Source organism: Peromyscus eremicus, chromosome 5 (genome assembly GCF_949786415.1).
Source record: "Peromyscus eremicus chromosome 5, PerEre_H2_v1, whole genome shotgun sequence".
In the NCBI taxonomy this organism is placed as follows: domain Eukaryota; kingdom Metazoa; phylum Chordata; class Mammalia; order Rodentia; family Cricetidae; genus Peromyscus; species Peromyscus eremicus.
The window spans coordinates 98454087-98475485 of NC_081420.1; the positions used below are offsets into that span (position 1 = coordinate 98454087).

General features: G+C 44.3%; 2 protein-coding genes across 13 annotated transcripts in view; one reads left to right on the top strand and one right to left on the bottom strand.

The window, feature by feature from the left end:
• Positions 1–732: 732 nt before the first annotated feature.
• Znf821 (zinc finger protein 821) lies at positions 733–20979 on the bottom strand. Of its 12 annotated transcripts, none has more exons than XM_059264025.1 (9): positions 20119–20441; positions 19295–19357; positions 17550–17637; positions 16146–16262; positions 7399–7524; positions 4125–4273; positions 3579–3683; positions 2412–2578; positions 733–1704 (listed from the first exon to the last, which is right to left on the bottom strand). In XM_059264025.1, the coding sequence occupies exons 4-9, from the start codon at positions 16183–16185 to the stop codon at positions 1050–1052; spliced, it is 1242 nt and encodes a 413-aa protein (XP_059120008.1). In that variant the 5' UTR covers positions 16186–16262; positions 17550–17637; positions 19295–19357; positions 20119–20441; the 3' UTR covers positions 733–1049. The 12 variants fall into 12 exon arrangements, with proteins under 12 accessions (XP_059120008.1, XP_059120006.1, XP_059120005.1 ...); XM_059264023.1 differs by having other exon boundaries at positions 17550–17666; XM_059264022.1 differs by lacking the exon at positions 20119–20441 and adding an exon at positions 19826–20076.
• The window catches only part of Ist1 (IST1 factor associated with ESCRT-III), a 32504-nt gene continuing 31516 nt past the window's right edge, over positions 20412–21399 (top strand). Inside the window, exon 1 of the mRNA XM_059264031.1 lies at positions 20412–20537. The gene's annotated coding sequence lies outside the window, so the exon portion shown is untranslated. The remainder of the gene's footprint in view (positions 20538–21399) is intronic.

Below are 21399 nucleotides of genomic sequence, written 5' to 3' on the forward strand. Positions count from 1 at the left end.
AAATAACCACTGAGCTGGGGCTAATTCCTGAATTTGTATTAATTCAGAATGTTGTGGAAATAATTGGATAAGCCATGTGAGGTACTCAAAGTATTCCTTGGGACAGAGTGCACCCAGATATTTGAAATATTGCAAATAGGACTTCAGTATGGAACTCTGTGAAAGGCATTTGGATCAATTAAGTACTTAATTTCTTTTCAGTGTAACTCTTGGAGTATTTCTCAGCCAGTCAGATAGGATTTAGCCCTAGTTTGTTGAGAGTCATTTGACACTTTTAACCAGCCTTAGACCTACAGAGGTGGGAGAGGAGTCCAAATGTCTTACATTGGAAGAGGTCCACAGTCCTGCCGTAGTTATTTTTCTGGCAACAGTTTAACTAGGGCGCATCCTTCTGGACCTCAAGATCTATAAATATCCAGACTGTACATACCCTTTGATGCAGGCTAAGGAAAGCTCTATGCTTGCTCTTGTACCAGCAGAGAGAAATTGAGCAACTCTCATTTCCTCCGTGGCAGGCAGGCAGGCAGGCAGGCAGACTGCAAGATTGAGTGGTTCTGCTCTAATCCTCATCACAGTTGACTCCATCTCACCATCACTAGCCCTCTGCTGGGATAGCCTAAGTGGAAGAGCATTCTGCCTCAGAAAAGAACAAGCCACCACAAGTCACTACCTGAAAATTTTCAAGCTCTCTCCTAGCACACACACATAGAAATGAGACCAGAGAGCCAAGGGTCAGTAAAGATAAAATTAATTTATTTGCCCTCACAGCTTCATGGACTGTACTGGGGTCCTACAGTCCCCTAACCCTGGCCTGCCGCAGTGGGCTGAGGAGTCTAGGTTTATGGAGTGCCTGCTCCCTTGTCCGTCCAGAGCTGCCTTGAGCTGGGTCCCTCCTGACTCCATCATGTTCCCACATGCAGAGGGTGCACAGGTTTCCCTGCAACCAACCCGGGCCTGCCTGTGGCAGCAAGGACTGTGGCCTCCTGGGTGACAGCAGCACTGACCCCTGTGGGCTGGAGTGGATGGGTGGTCAGGCAGGAGGGTGTGGTTCAGTGCAGAGAGCTGTTGTTCTGTTCTTCAAAGGCCATTTTCCCCAGAAGCTGGCTGTCCAACTCTACCCCACTCACAGGCAACTGGAAGAAGTTCATTTCAGCTGCTAAGGCTGCCATGGCAGAAGGGTCCTGACCAAACTGAGCTCGCAACATCATGTCCATTTTCTCCAGCCTCCTCTTGAGCCTCTTAGCCTCTCGCTCTCGAATGAGTCGGGCCTGCCGCTTCTCTGGGGTTTCATTGGCCCTCTTCAGCCTCATGGCCTCTCGGTCTCGCTGTAGCCGGCGAGCTCGCTGCTCATCTGTCTCCTGCATTCGTTGCAGGCGCTTAGCTTCACGGTCCCTCATGCGTCTTACCTCCCGCTCCTCTGGGGTCTCATTGTCTCGCCGACTCTTCTTGGCTGTACGTTCTCGTTCAAGTCGTTGTAGCCGTACTTCCAAAGGCTCGTTCTGTCGACGGAGGGCCCACTTGCGTACATTGGGGGTCTGTGTTTCCAGGAGCTTGCGGTAGGCAGCACAGTTGTTGCACACAAGCAGAATTCCAGCAGGGTATACTGGAGGACTACAAGCAATGTCCTTCCCTTCAGCACTGGAGGGGCCCTCACTGTGGACTTGGGGTAGGGATTCCATATTAAGGACTTCAGGAAGTTTCTCACTGGGAAGCCAAGATTTTTGATGATTAGTATTTCTTTGTAGCAAGCCCCAGGTACCCAAATACCTGATTTACCCCATAACCACTAGGCAAACTGTTCCAAGTCCACTACTATGAGGGTTGGTTTGAATGCTTGAAACACCTCTTCTTTGGACGAGGGTGTCTACTCAATTTTAAGGTCCACTTTGAATTAGCACCTGAGCCACCTGCCATAGAAACCTACCCAGAATAACCCCTATAAGGCGAAGCCAGCGATCTGGAAGTGGAGGTTTCCTTCATGCAGGTACAATTCACTGCTTTACCTCCACCTACCTGGCACTGCCCACAAGGAAAAGTAGCTATGCATTGTACGACCAAGGCAATGGGATGAGGACAGTGTTTTAGTCTTCCTAGAACACAGCAGAGTGTGTCCTTATACCAGATCCTCTCAGCATCCTGCAAGTTCTGTCTGCTTGCTTTATCATGAATGTTCTTGGGTGTCTCTGCATCACTTTCTAGTTGGAAATATTGATAGGGAAAGAAAAGCAATTCATTTCCCTTGAGGGATCTAGTGCATACTGTCTAGCCTATCTCTTAGTCTCATTATTTGTATTTCTAGATTGTTCTATCAGCTCTTTTGCATTACTCATCTCTAGCCTTTCTTTTGACCTGGGAGAGCATCATTACGCCCAGTAACTTGCCCTTAGCACAAGGTTAGGTGTTCTACTAACCTGTTAAAAGTGGCATGGCTAGTAAAACGGGCTCCACATACAGCACAGTTAGACCGCTGGTCTTCTGAGTGGATTAGGAGGTGGCGACCCAAAGACCCTGGGGAGCTAAGGGCCCGTCCACAGACAGGGCACATGTAACTCTTGGCACTCACCACTGCTGCAGTATGCTGTAAAACAAAGCCTCAATCTGTTATTTGTGTTACCTCCAGGACAATCTGCACCCCTTCTTTTTTTCCCTTAGAATGAAGAACTTGCAACTATTTGTTTAGCCATTCAGACCATTGCTCATATTTTATTATCGTGAATTTTGACCATATTCTGGGACACATGAATGGCTTGAAGAATTATGGGGTTCCAGAGCCCTGCTCAGAGCCTGAGATTCATGCTCTTGATAGTTTTGGCTTCCCTGGCTCATACTGTGTAGTTCCAAGTGCATTTTAAGAGTACAATGAAGGAGTTTGATAGCAGTGGTATGTAACAGGTGTTTATGGCCTGAAGAAGTTCTTTTAAACTCAGAGAGCCGCCTGCACCACCTCCAGGCAGAAGAAAAACTTGTAATGAACCAACTATCTTTCTAGGTACAATCTATAAAGCTTGGTACAACCTAGGCTGTCCTGTGTAGATGTCTCGTAAATACAGACCACTAGGAATAGGTATACTCTCAATTGGATGAAGGTGGAAAAGTCTTTTTTCCTTGTTTGTACTTTCATTGGCACCTCAATATGTCATGGTGCATTTTATTTATTTTGTGTGCCTGCGCATGCCACATATGTGTGTGGAGGTCAGAGGATAACAAGTGGCAATCAGTTCTCCACATACTATGTGGGTCCCACCAAAGCCATCTTGTTGGCTCACATTATGTTAGCCCTACCCCCTTTAAAAGCCATCACTGTTAACAGAAGTCAATTTCTATTTTACTACTGAATGTATTAAATAATTTAGGAAAATAAGATCATGATACTTAATTTCCAAAATGTAAATGTCTGGGAACTCAGAACCTATTTAACCAATACGTCACCATTATTTTCTGGGATGTTCTGAAGGGTAGGAGGAGTCCTAGTAGAACTAACAACCTGAGCTGCTTTTCCCAGAGGCAAAGGTCACTGCAGCATCTGAGATCTAAACTGCTGGCGGTCAGTCCCAGAACTCCCCCTCCCCATTCCATACCTGGTACACATGTGCGATCAGCTGCTCCCGACTCCCACAGTCTAGCTGGCAGAGGGGACACTGGCAGAGTTCAAGCAAGGGGTCAGAATTTAGGTTTTCTGTGACCTGCAAATCCACCAAACAGGCAAGTCATGAAGATTCCTCACTAGTCTCTTCCCTGTCCCACCTCTTTCAATAGAGACCTATACCAGGTGTTGTCTTAGGTGCCCAGGATGGACTGAAGGATAAAGTATTGTTTCAGAGGAATTAAATTTTCTTGAATCTTCAAGACTTTCTACCCTGAGGACACTGGACCCTGCAGGGAAAAGCTTAGCTTCCCTTCTGCATGTTCCTTGCAGGAATACTCAGGAAACAATTTAGTTGGAAGCTGGTTTCACAGGACAGTCTGACTCTGACTTAACCCTGAAAGCACACTCCAGAGTGCCTCTTAGAGTAGTTCCCACTTGGCTAAGGTGGCTGCTCTGCTTGGAAAGAAGTGAGAGCTTTTAGGGGTCTGGGTGTGGATGGAAAAGAAAACTGTCATGACCAGGACTGCTTGCCACTTGCCTCGTGCTCTACTACTTCATTCCCACTACCAACAGGCTGTTCTGCATTTGCTAATTCTTTTTCCACCTTGACTACCCCACCATCTTCCTCTGATGTGTGGGAAGATACTTCATCTTGTGTGGTCTCCTCTTCGTCACCTTCACTGTCACCTGGAACACATAAACTGGTCACTTGGTCTGAGTTTTACAGGAATACATCCTGAGTGGCTGTCCACTCCAGGGTTTGCAGCTACAATGAAAAAACATTTTCAGACTTCAGGTTGTATAGTTTGCATCAGTGCACAAATCCTGATGAATGGAAACCAGCTATGACTGCCATTCATTATTCCACATACACACTAACGGGAAAATGTGAGGCAAATCCACACTAGAAATGGTAACTAGCCATTAAATAATAACCACCATAAAATAATTGTTGTTGATGAAATAGGTCTCATGGAGCTCAGGTTGGCTTCAGTCTCACTATATATATTCAAGGATGATCTTGAAGTTCTGATCCTTCTCCTCTATCTCCCAAGTGCTGTGATTATAGGCATGTACCACCATGTCTAGCAAAATAATTATTCTTTTTCATGGTTCTCAAATATCTTACACTTGAGATCGTACTTCCCTAAGCACAACACACCAAACTCATTCCCACAACACACACTCTGACTTAGCAACATCTCTTCCTTATTTTATTACTTTATTACTTACTCGTCTCTACAGTCACCTGCACAATTTCTCCGTGCTGTCAGACAGTTCTACCCCAGACCACTAATCTCTTCTTTTACAACAAACATCAATACACATTTCCAGAATAACAAAATTTTATTTCCTCTTATCAATAAGGATGTAAGAATAAATCAGTTTAAAATTATGTCAGTTTATAGGGAAAGGGCTATACATTATGGAAAAATGGAATTAGCGTAGCAACCAACCTTGGGCAGTTCATATTTATAGGGGTGGGAGGTGTTCAAGTTTATCCTAGTTTTCTTTCTTTCTTTTTTGAGATGGTTTGATTGTGCAACAAAGGCTGGCTTGAAGTATATGATCCTCCTGCCCCAGCTTCCCAAGTGCCCACTTTGTCCCCGCTCCCCCTCAGACAGCGTTTCTCTGTATAGTGCAGGCTGGCCTGGAACTTTCTATTCAGAGATCTGCCTGTTTCTACCTCTGAGTGCTAGGATCAAAGGCGTGTACCACCATGCTCATCTGTCCACTCTGTTCTTAATCTACTAGCATTGCACATTTTAAACGACAGAAAACCACTGTTTCCGTTGGGTCTTTGGCTTATCTAATGGATAACTAAATGTGAAAGACGTGAAGTGTCATTCTTCACTTCAGATATGAGTACCTGGATCTGCTTTAGTTTGGGAGGGAAGGATGTGGTTGTGGGGTTATCTACCTGTGGCTAGTGAAGCTGCAAGGTATGTGTGAGCTGATTTTGTTCTGTCATCTGTAAAATAGAGGGGAAAAAGGATTGAAAGGGAACAAAAACCCACAATAACAAATGAGGTTTAGTGTGGGTGCTTTAAAGATCACAGAGGAAGCCACACCTAGGGAAGCTGTCAGTCGGTCGGGGACAGCCCTTGGATTCCTGCTTGGATTCTGGACTCCTCTGCGAGTAGAGCCTCATCATGCTCTGCAGGTACAGTCAGGCTCACATTTCCCTGCTAACAGTGCTACTCATCTCCCTACTGTTGTGCATAATTTCTAAATCCACAGTACAAGATCATTTCTTTCTAGACAAAACTGGGTTAAATTTCCTTTATTGACAAATTCCTACCAGATCATCTGCTGGTGGCTATATGTGTCTATATTAGATGTGCTTGTCATGTGGTAGTCTATATTTGGGTGCTAAAGAGTATGGTATGTTTTCCTTAAAGTTTTATTTCACTTGAGTTCATCTCAATTATGAGGGGTTAGCACAAATTAGATGAGAGCGTATTTTCTCACCAGCATCCAGTGTGGAACACTTGTAGGCTTAGTCTAAGGCACTGCTGAATGAAATACACTTTTGTAACTTGTCAGTTATCTGAGAACCTCTGTCAGAAACTTTTGTTTTTTTTCAAGTATGCTGTCTAGAAGAATGGTGTAACTCTTTGGAACAGTAATTTCTTTCTTTCCTTCCTTCTTTCTTTCTTTTTTTTTTCCCCTGAGACAGCGTTTCTCTGTGTAGCCCTGGGCTGTCCCGAAACGCACTTCGTAGACCAGGCTGGCCTCAAACTCAGAGATTCACCTGTCTCTACCTCCTGAGTGCTGGGATTAAAGGCGTGTACTACCACTGCTTAGCTGTAGAGTTCATTTCTTTGTACCTACCTGATTAGTTGCTATTTGTGTGTGGGGGTTGTGTCTGTGTGGTTGCTGTTGCTTAATTATTAGTTCGGTTAAAACTGTAGAACTCTCTATAGAGTTCAGAACACACACACACACTTTCTGTTTCTGTCTCTGTCTCTCTCTTTTCCCCAAGTTTACAACTGGTTAAAAAAAAAAGATCAGGGTTTCACCCTAAACTGATATTAATAAAAAAACAGTATCAAGTGCATAAGAGCAGGAGAGTATAGACATCTTTCTGGGAAATAACACAGCTCAGAATAAGTCTGTTCAAGCAGGTCATGGAACAGACAATCCATGAGCCTTAACTTGTAAGACTACATTTTTATTGTTGTTGCTTGAGACAGGGTTTCTCTGTGTAGCCCTGGCTGTCCTGGAACTTGCTCTGCAGACCAGGTTGGCCTTGAACTCAGGGATCTACCTACCTCTGCCTGCAGAGTGCTGGGATTAAACGAGTGTACCACCACCACCACCCAGCAATACTAAATGTTTTTTGACCTCTTAACATAGAGATCTAGTAAGGGGTTTGTTGTGGGAAGACCTGGACTTCAGCATTTTTATATGCTACATAATCTCATCACTAGGCAAGTCTGTACAACATTAAAACTAGAACCTCAAGCAAAACTTCAATGCCACTCTTACATTTTATTAATAAATAGACTTAAAGCGAAGGGATTTTTTCCCCCCTTTTTATCTGACCTGCCCTTGAGCTGCCTGAACACTTAACTGTTTCCGTATTAAGATGTCCTCTTTCACAACCACCACAAACCTATCTGGATATGGCACCGTGCCAATTCCTAGAGCCCATGAGTTATAAATAGCATGCCAACCTGTCCTCTCTCTCTGAATCCACACATCTTCTTAGCTCTTCCTCCCAGCCCCCACGAACAATCCCCAGAGCACACACTCTGTTAGTTCTTCTCCCATTGCCCTGAGTCATTACCAGAAGGTGCAGAACTCACTGCTACTGGAGTCCTGATCTCTTAGTTGTTGGATAGCTTGTCGCTGACTGCCAAGGTCTCCAGAAAAATCAGTTTTCATCATCGCTTGTCGGGCTTGTTCTTCTAGCCCAGCAAATACTTGATCCCCTGGTGGTCAAAAGGAAAAACAGGTCACTAGTTGGTCGGTCACCAGTACTTGCCTAGACAAACTAGTTGGAGGGTCAGACACTTCAACAGTAGGAAACAGGCAGGTATTCTGTGGCCGGTTCATTCATCTCCAAGTCATGCTGCTATTGCCAACAGTGTAGCTGCTCTTCCTGAGCAGTAAGCTGTCTTCCTATTCTTGACCCTTGAAAAGGTGATTAATCAAGACTTTACAAACCTAACTGCAGAATCTCAATTCCTTGCAGCCTTCCATCAGGACTGGGGAAATGGGTAAGAGGTAAAGTGATGGGATGGAGGCAGGGCAGCAGAGTGGGCAAAAACCTCTACACCTTCAACTACCATCATCACAGCCCTATTCATTCTATTTCAGCCTTGTGTGGGCTTGAAATGCTTGAGGCAATCCTGAATACACCTCCAATCCCATCTTTCTTCATTCATTCCAAGGTGTTCTGGACACTCCTCTTGCCTTTCTCTAGTGTCTATCAGAATTAGCCATAACAAACATGCCTGGCCGAGTACAGATGGGATGGGAAGCAAAGGGGGAGCTGATAATAGTCTAACTCACTAAACTAATCCTTGATTGAAACAGCAGCTAACTTACAACAAACACTACGTAACCAAGTCTCCTTGGGTCAATGTGGCCTTTGTTTTTGCATAAAGTGTCCAGAAACCCTGGACCATCCCTGATTTTGCATTTAGTTTTCATGAGCTTTGCCTGGGATCCATGTTGTTGGAGAGTTAACCTTCAAGTGCTTTTTAATTTCTAGGAGACTAGGCATAGAGAGAAAAGAGAGTTAGGTTTCTCTTATCTCAGTGAGAATGGAGACTACAGGCCCAATTCTCCAGTCTAGAACAGGACCTTTCTTACAGAAAAGGGAAAGGTTAGTAAACAGGCTAAGTTTTTGGAGACAGTACAATGATGTGGGAGTTGTTCCTTGGTCAGCGTCATATGATTTAGTTGGTTACTCATTCAGCAAATAATCCTTAAGCACTACTATATGGTAAACAATTATAGTTACTGTGTGACACTTGCTATTCCAGGCTTTCTAAGTACTATATAGTCCTCACCTTAATTCTCTCTAGTTTCTAAATTTAATATTTTATTATTTGTGTCGGGGAGGTACAGATGTACCACGGTGAATATACAGAAGACAGAAGACAATTTTGTGGGTTCTGGGATTGAACTCAAGTTGTAATGTTTGCTCAACAAGCACTTTTGCCCACCTAGCATCCTGCTGGTCCCCTCATCTTGATTCTTTATATGGTAGGCATTCTCGCCTACCTATCTACCTACCATGTACCTATACTACCTATATGTTAATAATACAACCAAGGTCATGGGATGGCTCAGCAGTAAAGAGTGTGTATTGCTCTTGCAGAGTTTAGTTCCCAGTCGCCATATCAGAGGCTCACAGCTGCCTATAACTCCAGCTCCAGGGAATTCAACACCTCTGGCCTCCACAAGTACCTGACTCACGTGTACATAAACACACAAACATGTAATTAAACATAAATCATTTTTTTAAAAAAGAAGAAAACTAAGGTCTATGGTGAAAGCAAGTATTGAGGTCCGTACAACTATATGTCCTTCCTGGGCCCCTTTTCTTTATCTTTAGTGTCTGTTTCTCTTGTGATGGGGTTAGGCCTAGGGCCTTATACATGCTAAAAACATACTTTTAGCTATACTGAGCTATATAACCCTACCCCCTAAAGTCCCAACTTCCCATTTACTGACAATGGAGGTATGAGTCAGTGTTACAGAGGCTTCACAGTAGATCTGCTAACAACAAATATTTGTCTCTGTGTGATAAGACTGGCTCTGATCATAGTATTGGTGTTATCTTCATATCATGAAACAATTCAAATATCGAAATAATGTTTTCAAGGCCACAGTATGGCAAAAGGAAAAATAATAGTTCTGATACCATTGTTATGAGTTATCATGCCTGGATTAGATAAACTGACATTATGGCAATTATGACTCATCCTGTGGGTAAGAATGGAGGTAGAGAGTGTTAGAGCGTATTCCTAGGTATAGAGACCTCAATAAAAGGAAAAACAAGTTGCTTTAAGATCATGTTCACGCCAGGTGGTGGTGGCGCACGCCTTTAATCCCAGCACTCGGGAGGCAGAGCCAGGCGGATCTCTGTGAGTTCGAGGCCAGCCTGGACTACCAAGTGAGTTCCAGGAAAGGCGCAAAGCTACACAGAGAAACCCTGTCTCGAAAAGATCATGTTCACATGTTTTTGTTTTTCATTTTTTAGACAGGGTCTATGTAGCTCTGGGTGGCCTGGAATTCATTATGTAGAACAGGCTAGCCTGAAATTCACCTGCCTCTGCCACCTGAGTGGTGAGATTAAAGGTGTGTACTGTACCACCATGCCCATCCTGTGTTCACAATTTCTAAGGTTACTAAGTTACTGCTAAAGAAAGCAAAAAGTAAACTGTACAGAGTGCTTTTCCTTCCTTCTCTGCAAAAGTAAAGTATTTCATGTCTCCATGTTGATCCCAATGAAACAAAAAAAACTATGGCCACTGTAACAGTCACTGAAGTCCTCTGGATTGGTTCATGTTTTTGGACCTAAGGGCCAGAGACTGATCTGGCACTAAGGAACAAATTATACACTGGCATGTACTATAAATGTCAGTTACTGTCAGTAATTCTCATCAATAACACTTCAGGTCTGTAAGGAAATTTAGTTAGATTTATAACATGCTAGGAATGAACAATAAAAAAATTCCTGTCACATTGTACCAGTAGAAGGACATTTAAAAGGAGGCTGGAGAGATGGCTCAGTGGTTAAGAGCATTGGCTGCTCTTCCAGAGGACCCAGGTCAATTCCCAGCACCCACATGGTGGCTCCCAACCATCTGTAACTCTGATTCTAAGACATCCAATGCCCACTTCTTGCATGGATACCAGGCGTGCAAGGCAAAATGCTCATTCACATAAAATTAAGTTTTAAAAGATAGCTAAAAGCAGATGAATCTTTCAAAATGAGCTAGTAATTCAGTTTAATCTTTATCAACATGAACTCAGAATTTAGTTTTGTCTATTAAGTTTAAATATTCAGGCCTTTACAGAACAGAATAGAATCTCTTCAATATGACTTCCCTAAGATTTTGCTGGCAATCTCAGCTAGGGAACTTGGGATACATTATTTTTTTCAGTAGTGTGGAAACACAACCTACTCTTTTATTCCATTCCTGACTATGGAAACGCCTATTTATTATTCTTTAAAGCTGTTCCTATTTTAAATAGCACTATAAAACAATACATACATATTTTTAAATCTTAAAGGTGATTTTATCAAACTTCCTAAGAGTCAATGATTTTTCCACTAGTCACTTTTACCTAATCTCCAAATCCAACTGTCTAGAATTATCTTTTGGAGAGAAGGTAGTGAGAGCTGCTAAGAAAATACGCTACACTGGGGCTTGTGAGACAGCTCGTTGGGTCACGGCGTCCCCAGCATGCTGAATTCAGTTCCTGGAATCTACATGGTTGAGGGAGAGAATCCATAGTTGGAGGCTGGCTTCTGATCCTCAGGTGTGTGCTGTTGCATGCCCTCCTACCCCATACACAAAATAAACAAATATAAATTTTTTAAATGTTATACATGTTAATTCAAGTATGATACATACAGATATTAGTGATTAAGAAATGTTGTAGAATTGCCTATTTTTATAATAAAAAATTATTACATCTATCTTGAGACTGATAGAGTAAGTTCAAATTCCCTAGCTCCCAGATATTAATGCAGGGTCACCTTCCTATTAAATGTGGGCATTTATCTGCCTATTTATAGCCAGGGTCCACAATAATATCCAGGTACTCTTCTCTCTTTTCTTTTTCTCTTTTTAAATTTGGTATGAAATGCAAAGAGTTTTTATCTCACTTTTGCCTTGGGATTCAGACTAGTGAAGAACAAGGCCGTGAAAGCCAGTTTTAAAAAAGATTTAAAAAAAAAAAGCCAACAAAGTCTTAGAAGGACAAAGATTTCTTCTTTTTTTTCCCTTGGGGGCCTTAGTACAGTTTAGTAAATGCAATTCTGGGCTGCCTGAAATTACACAGTTGAATATTCTCTAAGTGAACAGATGTCTGTTCAGAAAAAGCAGCAGTACTGGGAAAGGGGTGCTGTGGACTCCTTCCCAGCTGGCAGTCTCTGTAACCCAGGTGCTGTCTATGTTGGGAACAGCAGTTATATCCCAGGAATGCTAGCAGCACGAACTGAGACAAAGCTCCCATGCTCTCAGAAAAGAAAGGAATCAGATGCTTTTTCATCTCTGAAAAGCTTTAAGCTGAAGCTTTCCAGGCTCGGTATCTTGCAATCTAAAATCAAGTGTCTTAAGAAAAGTTTTTTCTTGGTGGCTTCCTGATTCCAGCACATGAAATATGAGTATACAAAGGGCTGTATTTTCAAATTCTCCAGACAGTTGACAGACTTGTACTCAGAAAGGGGAGAAATGGAAAAGCAGATAAGGCAGAAGGTCTAAAACACAAGGTTTCAATCCGGCAGCAGTTTCTCTATACTGAGTAATTATGGGTTTTTAATTCTAAAATTTTGCATTGAGTCTGCTAAGGAGATGGGAACGGGCTGTCTGGATGATTTACATATGAAAACATTCCTGGAAACAAAGGGTGTGCTAAAGTAGCCTGCCACTGGCTCCTGAAGTATCTTCAAGACATAGTGCCTGACTATCACCATGCAAGTCCTTTTTTTCTTTTTTTAAAGACAGGGTTCCAGAGGCTCAATGGTTAAGAGCACTGGCTACTCTTTCAGACATTCAATCTGAACACCCACATGACAGCGCACAACTGTAACTCCAGTTCCCGGGGATCTGATGCCCTCTTCTGGCCTCTGTAGGCATCAGACATGCATGTGGTGCACAGACATATAGACAAAACAGCCATACACATAAAGAAAAATTTTAAAGAAAAATAAAAAACAGGGTCCCAAGCATTCCAGACCAGCCTCAAACATTGCTATGAAGCCAAGGATGACTTTGAATTCTGGATCTTACTGCCTTCACCTTTCCCAGTATTAAGATTACAGACATGGCCATGTGCTGCCGCTCAAATGCAGGGTTTTATGTAGCGTAGGCAAGCACCCTATCAACTGAGCTACATCTCCCAAATTTACAGTTTACAGTGGGATTTAAATGCGCGCACGTGCGCAGGGCGGGGTGTGTGTGTGTGTGTGTGTGTGTGTGTGTGTGTGTGTGTGTTTGGTATTGATGATAACCTAGAGCATTCCTAAGCACTCACTTTCCCATTAAGCTACATGCCAGCCTCTGGGATTCTTAATATATGTTAGGCATGCTTTTAGCTTCAGGCCACACAGTCTTTCCAGAGGGCTGAAGTAATGAAGCTCATTTCTCTGCTCAAATGCAAACCTAGACTTTGAATCTATCATATTTACTATAAATATACAAGCAGCATTAAGTTATTAAGTTTAATATGTATGATTCAAGTGGTCAAAAAACTCAAATTACCTCTTTTTACTTGCCATTATTTTCTTTTTCTTTTCTTTTTCTTTTTTTGAGACAGGGTTTCTCTGTGTAGTTTTGGTGCCTGTCCTGGATCTCGCTATAGACCAGGCCGGCCTCGAACTCACAGAGATCTGCCTGGCTCTGCCTCCCGAGTGCTGGGAAAGGCGTGCACCACCACCACCTGGCGGCCATTATTTTCATAAACAGTGAGAAGGTACTGTTTTGAAAAGGATAGGGTCAGCTTCAGTCCTCAGGTCATAAATAAATAAAAGGCATTCAGAAACCAGCAAATCTTAGTGTTTTGGTTTTTTTTTTGGTCAAACTTAGCTCATCACTTGAAAAGGCTATCTCTGCCCAAATCTATCACTGAAAACAGTTCCTCCCCCAGGGTTCACTCTTTAGGTGCATCTGAGTATTTGTGCTCATAGTCCCACAGTAAAGGACCTCTTAATGGGCACTACTCAGAGAGTCTGAGAAGCCCCATCCATTCTGCACAGTACAACATTCAGTTGGGTTGAGTCTGGTAACATTTCTGCAACTTATGGATGGATAGCTATTTTCCCATCCTTCATGATCTGTTTGTCCATGTGTTTTCCAACTCTAGTACCAGCCCCAGTTTGTTCTGGCTTTGGCTGTCTATGGTGGAAGCAGATGTAACTAATGATATAAGCTGTGCAGACAAACACAGGCCACTCAAGCCTTTGCTGCTTCCCTAGCTTTAGTACAATTGTGCTGTCACTCTACAAGCTACTTTAGTCTGTCATCTCTAGGGAACCCTGTGGTGGATGATTTATACGGGAGATACCTCCTTTGTTCTCTACATTCAGGCACACTACATCTGTTTCAGCATCAACTTCCGAATCTTCCTAAATTGCTCGCCTTTTTATTAAGCAGCTTTGCAAATCTGCCTATCCCGGAATAACAACTGGAGGCACTCAACTGGTTCTATCTCATTCAACATTCCCAGGACTTAAACAATGATTGTATATGAATGTTTGCTACCGAATGGCATTAATGTAAGATGTCAAAGCTATCATAACTTCTTTGGTCACACTGTTTTAAATAAAATTTCGGTCATCTTAATTTCTTACATTATCAATCATCTTTTTTTACTTATCAATCATGTTTTTGTTTACTTATTGCTTTAAAAAGAAAGTCTTATAGCTGGGTGTTGAAGTACCTGCTATGTGTAAGACCCTTCACAGAAAGATCATGTGTACCTCTGAATTTTCTTCTGTTGCTGTACTGTACTTTATTATTAGTCCTCCATAATAGCCACTTATCTATTTTATGAAGGTTCAGTTAAGAATGCTTCTCGCCGGGCGGTGGTGGCGCACGCCTTTAATCCCAGCACTTGGGAGGCAGAGCCAGGCAGATCTCTGTGAGTTCGAGGCCAGCCTGGGCTACCAAGTGAGTTCCAGGAAAAGGCACAAAGCTACACGGAGAAACCCTGTCTCGAAAAACCAAAAAAAAAAAAAAAAAAGAATGCTTCTTTACCCAGAATATAGGAAAGTGGCTAACTAGCCCAAATATGATAGTAACTATCTTCCTCTATTGCTCTCTATCTTTTTTTTTTTTTTTTTTTTTTGGACAAGGTATTTCACTGAACCTAAAGCTTGCTGTGCCAGCTAGACTATCTGTCATCAAGTCCTCAGAATCCTCCTGTCTCTACTCCTCCCCTAGCACTGGGGTTACAAATTCATACCACACCTTTTTTTTTTTAATGTAGAGTGTCTGTGTGTGTGTGTGTGTGTGTGTGTAAGCACGTACTTGAACATGTATGTAGGCTGAAGAACAACTTGCAGGAGTTGGTTCTTTCCTTCCACCATGCTGGTCCCAGGGATCAAACTTAGGTCATCAGCCTTCAAAGCAGGTACTTTTTACCTACTGAGCCATCTCATTGGCCCCTAAGTTTTATTTTTGTTTTTTTTATTATTTATTTTTATTCACGTGGGTTCTGGGGATCTGAACTCAGGCCCTCAGGCTTGTACATAAGCACTTTGCCCCTGAGCTGTCTCCTAGCTCTAGTTTTGATTTTTCTTTTTTGCTATTTCTCACCATGTTGCAGGGACACCCCTGACACAGGCCTGGCCTCAGCAGCTTTTCCTTAACTGAGGTGGAGATTCTACAACCCCTCTGTCATGTCCTTGACGCTAAAGCCAGAACCATGTGGCCAAATCTGCCAAGTTCTGCTGCTTGATGAGGTTGGAACTTGGCCCCCTTGTCCAATTACTTTTGTGTCAGCTTTCTATTTTGATGGTTTTCTTCATTGTTTAAGCTTTTCTTCCCCCCACCCCCACCCCCCGGAGCTGAGGACCGAACCCAGGGCCTTGTGCTTGCTAGGCAAGGGCTCTACCACTGAGCTAAATACCCAACCCCTTAAGCTTTTCTTTAGTCTTTTTCACAAGCTGGCTATTTAGCTGGATGGGGTCTAACCTTGAAGTCACATAGCCTATGACTTTGGACAACTAAAACTTCTGCTTGCACCAAGTCTCTTTGTTCTCTAATAGATCATAAGCATTCCCTTTCTTTTTGTCAAAATCCACCTTTCACTGTTTAAGTTCATGGCCCAGGGCCTCTTCCATCAAGTATTCCATTGCTACCGCTGACCTGGAACTCCCTCTGTAGACCAGGCTGGCCTTGAACTCAGAGAGATCTGCCTGCCTTTGCCTCCTGAGTGCTGGAATTAAAGGTGTGCACTACCACTGTCCAGCTTGTCCTAACTACTTTTAACTTCTGTGGTATACATAGTCTATAGTAGCCCTGAGGGATACAGCATATACTAGCTTGTATTTGTATTTTTCTTCTGTGTTTATGTGTAGCTGCATTTACAGTTTAGTTATGTTATATTGTTTTACAGCCCGACACCTAGCATTTTTCACGAAATAAGTTTCCTGTAATTGTTAATATAATATTAAGAATGAATAATGCATATACCCCTTAGACAAGTTAGACAACTTCGACCTCACACTTCAAATCTATATATGTAAGCCTTTAACCCTTTTCTTTTCCAACACAAATGAGTGTGAGCTTCTCATGCTAAATTTAGGTTTCTCTTTCCTTCTGACCCTCATTTTCCCAGGTTCCAGAGGAGAAAGCCCAGTACTCACAGTGAACTTTATTTGGATTTGTCTGTTTCCTACGGGACATGTTTCCCTGATACAAAAGCTCTGGTCTTTCCCAGTTCCACCACTGGATATATCACTGCCTCCTTGTAAGGTGCTAACCTACAAAAATAAAAATAAATCAAAAACGATATTGTTAGCCTGTTAGTTTCCCCAGAAATTACAAAATTAGAAGTTTTAAAGACCTTAAAAAATACCTCGAGCATATAAAATTCACCAGATATAAATAACTGAGCTAATGAAATGAAAAAAGTAAATAAATCTCTAACCCAGTGTCAAAGTCCCAAGAAGCTTAGGAGGCAACTGCTTTTAGAGGACTTAAAGAAAATTCTCTAAAGCTGTCTTTGGACTCCAGATGACTACTAAGTGGTTACAGTCAAGATCACAGGACAGAAAAGGATGCAAATTCAGGCCACTGAGGTTAGAAGTACTGTGAGTTAAAGGGATTACTCCCACAGACGTGAGAGAAAGCAAAAGCATGACAAAGACCTGTAGCCGCTGACCTGTCACATGTGCAACTGGAAATTAAGGCCTGCAATCTGCACCACTAGATGGTTTTCTGAGAAATGGGCTTAGAGGTGACAAAGGTGTCACTTATCTGCAATGCAGGCACACTACCAGGCACCTAGCATGATGGCACTTACAGAGCACGTCAGACTTCTACCACTCAAGACAGGCTCTCACCAGAAGAGTAGGTGACAGTCACATTGTGGAGTACTAATTCAGTCTACCAATGTGGACCGCCAACTGGCCCTGCTCATATGTTCTGGAGAGGTGGTCAAAGATCCTAAGTTTATAGCCTCTTCTCAATCCTACTGTGTGTGTAGCAAGGAGACCAAGAAGGAATAAGAGAAATGCTCCATACAGGAGAAGAGCAGCAGAGATATGCATCTGCCCCTGACAAAGGAGCAGGCAAATTCTTAAGCCGGGAGGTTCCTTATTAACTATAAGACTGGTTCAGCCATAAGCATTGTAAGAGGCTCTAAAATGGATTAGTTGCAGAAGCTGTAGCCTTTTCTTTAAAAGACAGAGTGAGGGCTGGGGATGCGATACAGTGGTAGAACACTTGCCTAGTATGTGTCAGGCCCTGGGTTCAATTCCCAACACCATAAGACAAAAAAGACAGGCACCAGAGTGAACAAATGTAAAGTGAAAAGATTCTCTTTTCTACCAAGTTAGGGAGGTGCATTTGGTCATTCTGATTGCTATCAGTTCCTGCCTTCTTAAATTGCACTCACATATAGAAGTCATATAGTTTATTGCTGTAAGAGAAACTACTAGCTGTACTTTGCACTCTAGTTAATGAAGACTCACCTGCTAATGCCAACTAACTCCTCTATGTAGCTAGAAAGGCCCTCAAACCTATAATCAGATCCTGCCTCCCCTTACCAAAAGAAGAAAGAAACCGCAAATGGCAAAGACAGGCCTCCACAGGAAGTGGCAAAGGAAGCAGCTCTCAGGCAGTCTTCTATCATATCTGCATACCAAACACAGTTCTTTTCAGACCTTCAATTAAAAAAAGGAAAACAACGCCTAATATGTACAATAGAAAAACAATTTTAGACAGCAGCATACTGATATCCAATACAAAGGTATGTATTATCTATGTTTCTCTTTCTTTTTTTTCCCCTTGGAGGTATGAGTCTCATGAATCCTTAACTGGTCTTGAACTGGGTAAGTAGCCAAGAATGACCTTGAATTTCTGATATTCCTATCTCAAGAGAATACAGGCAGTTGCCTCCATACCCAGTTTTATGTGGTGTTGGGGATTGAACCCAAAGCTTTGTGCATGCTAGCTAGGACTCTGTGCACATTGGGCAAGAACTCTACCAACTAAGCTACACCCCAGTTGTAGGGGGTGGTCACTCTTCTTTGTCTTCTCCTCTCTCCTGCGCCCCTACTCTTTTTGGAGACTGTGCTTTGACTTCAAACCCCTGGAATCAAGTGACCCTCTGGCCTCAGCCTTCTGACCAGCGGGATTAGAGATGTACATCACCACACCTGGTTTATTCTTTCTAGACATTTGAATACAAGCGCTGAATGAATATCACACTTTAGATCTTTTTCTCTGTGTCTATGGAATCCCAAAGTGGAGAGCTAAATGAAATGAAGATTGTCAGCTGGGCGGTGGTGGCGCACGCTTTTAATCCCAGCACTCAGAGGTAGAAGCTGGTGGATCTCTGTGAGTTTGAGGCCAGCCTGGTCTACAAAGTGAGTTCCAGGAAAGGCGCAAAGCTACACAGAGAAACCCTGTCTTGAAAAACCAAAAAAAAAAAAAAAAAAAATTGTCTATTTTCCTACACTTCTCTATTGTATAATGAAAAACAAATGAAATCTCATCTACATTTGCCCCATGAAGACCAGGAATTGAAGCTCTGAGGAAGAGGTAATAAAGTCTATTTGAAGGAATGCCAAGTAACTTGAGTCAGGCTCTATTTTGATCATCTTAGCAAGACAACAGTTCAGTGCTAAAGCTACAAGGCAAAGAGATTAAATATGCAGGCAACAGGGCTGCGGATTCAGAAAGGCAGCAGCATCCACTGGTTCTCTTGGATCCTCCTAGTGGCGCAATGGGGAACTGACCAGATGGTACCTCATGGGACTTCACACCTGAAGAATCAAAGGAAAAATAAACACACACCCTCCCTTCCCACAAAACAAAGCCAAGCCACAATAATTAAAACACCCACCAGAAAGAAAAAGTCTGGAGGCAGGGGAAACCCTTGAAAATAAGTAAGAAACAGACAAATGGTCCTGGAAGGACACTCCTCACCCAAACAGCACACTATCTGAGGTTAGTTTATAGGCGGCAACCCTATGGTCCCTTTAACTTCAGCACTGCCCAAATGTGAAACTTAAGCTAGGAATGTAACTGGAGAGCTAGCTGCCTGAACATCTTCAGCTGGAAGGAAACTGGAATGGGAAGAACGGTAAACTGAGGATCAGACCTACAAGGGATGCTACCTTTAAGGGGAGCAGTTTAGTCATCTATAGAACCACAGAGTCCTTGGGAGGGTGCACCGCCCCCTTTCATCCCTGTCTCTGCTCTCCTACAGGTGTTTGGATGTAGCTTCCAGGGCACACTACAGACGTGTGTGTAAGGCCAGTCTTAAGAAAAGAGGGTGCATTCCCACCTCCAGCTCTGGTGAGGTTCCCACGGAGCAAAGTAAACTCGCCCAAATCCAAGTGATGTGAATCTGCCAAAAAGGAAAGAAGAAAGGTGGTCACACAGCCGTTTCACTGCCCCGGGATCTTCTTGGGTCGGAGCTGCAGCTTGTGTGTGCCATCAGCTGAGATGGTCCCTCTGGCTTTCTCGAACGGGAGCACAGGTAAATCCCAGGTATTAGATTGCAGCCAGAGGTCTCCCGAGGCAGCTCAGACCAACCTTCAGACCACTTAATCTTCTCCGAAATCTAAATTTAGTAGCTCCTCCGCCCGCCCGCGCCAGGACCGCCGGTGCCCCCCGCCCAGTCCGCTCTCCCACGCCCATCCTCCCCTCCCCCAGCTCCACCCCAGCCTGTCAGACGCCGGCCCGCGAGGCCCGCGCCCAGCCGCCGTAGCACCGAGCCCACCCCTCCCCAGGAGCGGGCAGACAAAAGGCGGACGGCGGCACGGGCCGGCGGGAGCTACACCGGCTGCTGGGTCCCGGCGCGGGGGCGCTTTACCCGCTGCCTCGGCGCTCTGCGTCCCTGGGCCCCGCCTCCGGACAGACAGACCGCGGGACAATGGGCCCCGGCCGCAGCTCAGGCTGGCCGGGCCGGGGCTCTCCGGGACCGGACCCCGGCGGGCAGAGGGTGGCTGCAGGCCGGGCCGGCGGTGGGGAGGCGAGGGGAGGCGCGGCGGACGGACAAAGCCAACGGCAGACAGACGGACGGAGGGGGAAAAAGATGGCGACGCGGGCAGCGGGAGCGCGCTGCTCGCGCTCTCGCAGCGAGTGGGGCGCGTGCCAGAGCCTCACCTCTCTCCTCCCGCCGCCGCCGCCCCGACCCCTCCCGGCTTCCGAGGCGCGCGCCTGGCGTTGTGGGCGGGGCCTCAGGGAAAGGGTCCGGGAAGGCGGGACTTCGGGAGCGCCCAATCGTTGGCGTTCCAGAGGGGCCCCGCCCTCGTCCTGGTACTGGAGACCCCGGCCGAGCACCTCTACGAGCTTTGGGTAGTGCACTCAACCCCTCCGCGCCCCTCTTGGGCGGGTGAATTCCACTCAGCTGTCGTCTCCCCTGGTTTCCTACACCAACATCGAGTTCAGCCACAAAACCCACATCCCCCAACCACAGCTCCACCGCAGGCTTCCCCCTCTCCGTAGCCGAGCCTGAGCCACCCGCCCCATCGTCACAAGCCCTCTTCACTCCCACGTGCCCTGGGGCTTCTTCAGCACCCAAGGTATTTAATGTGACGAAAGAGGGGGCCACAGGTTCTGTGGGAGGGACTAAGTTCAGCTGTCAGAACCTCGGACTCGGAAAATAGATTTATTTGGAGTGTTTACTTTTCCAACATGATGGTTATATACACAGGACCTAGGTAACTTGTGGTCCTTGCTGCCATCTAAAGGGTATTTGGGAAGAGTGAGAGTGGTTGGACTCACTTCCTTCTAACGTGACTCTGTGATTGCCTGCTTCATTATTTCTCCGTTGCCCTCCCTTCCTTCCCCCCTGATTCTCGGGTGGGAAACCAAAGCCTACCTCTGAAGTCTTTCCTACTTGGAGAAGCAGAGAGTGCTGCAGAAAGAGAAGCCCTGTGTTTAGAAAGCCCAACTTTCAGTCCCAGCTCTGCCGCTGACTAGTCTGTTAACTGAGCAAGTCACTTCCCTGTTGTGAGCCTCTGCTTCCTACCATACTAGATAATGGAATTCTGGGCCTCTCCTCTGAGTTGTGCTGGTTACGTAAAACAATCTCTGAAAGCCCTGTGCACGTTTTCTTACAATCGCCGGCTTTACAAAGGCAGAACTAGTGAGGGTGCTGACTCTTGCAGATAAAATGACAAGTTGAAGTATTTACACAAAGCATTCTTGCAAATTATTCTTCCCTGAAGTCTCCAAGGAGATGCCATTGCCCATATCTTGTGTAGAATATGCTAGAATGGCTGAATTGAAGAATCTTGGTCCTTGACAATGTTGTAGGTAAACAGCTCGTTCATTCATCATGTATTTACTTATTGTGACTTGGATGTTTAAATAGAAATTACTATTCATTATCGGTCAAGAAAACATTTTGGGGTTGGGGATTTAGCTCAATGGTAGAGCGCT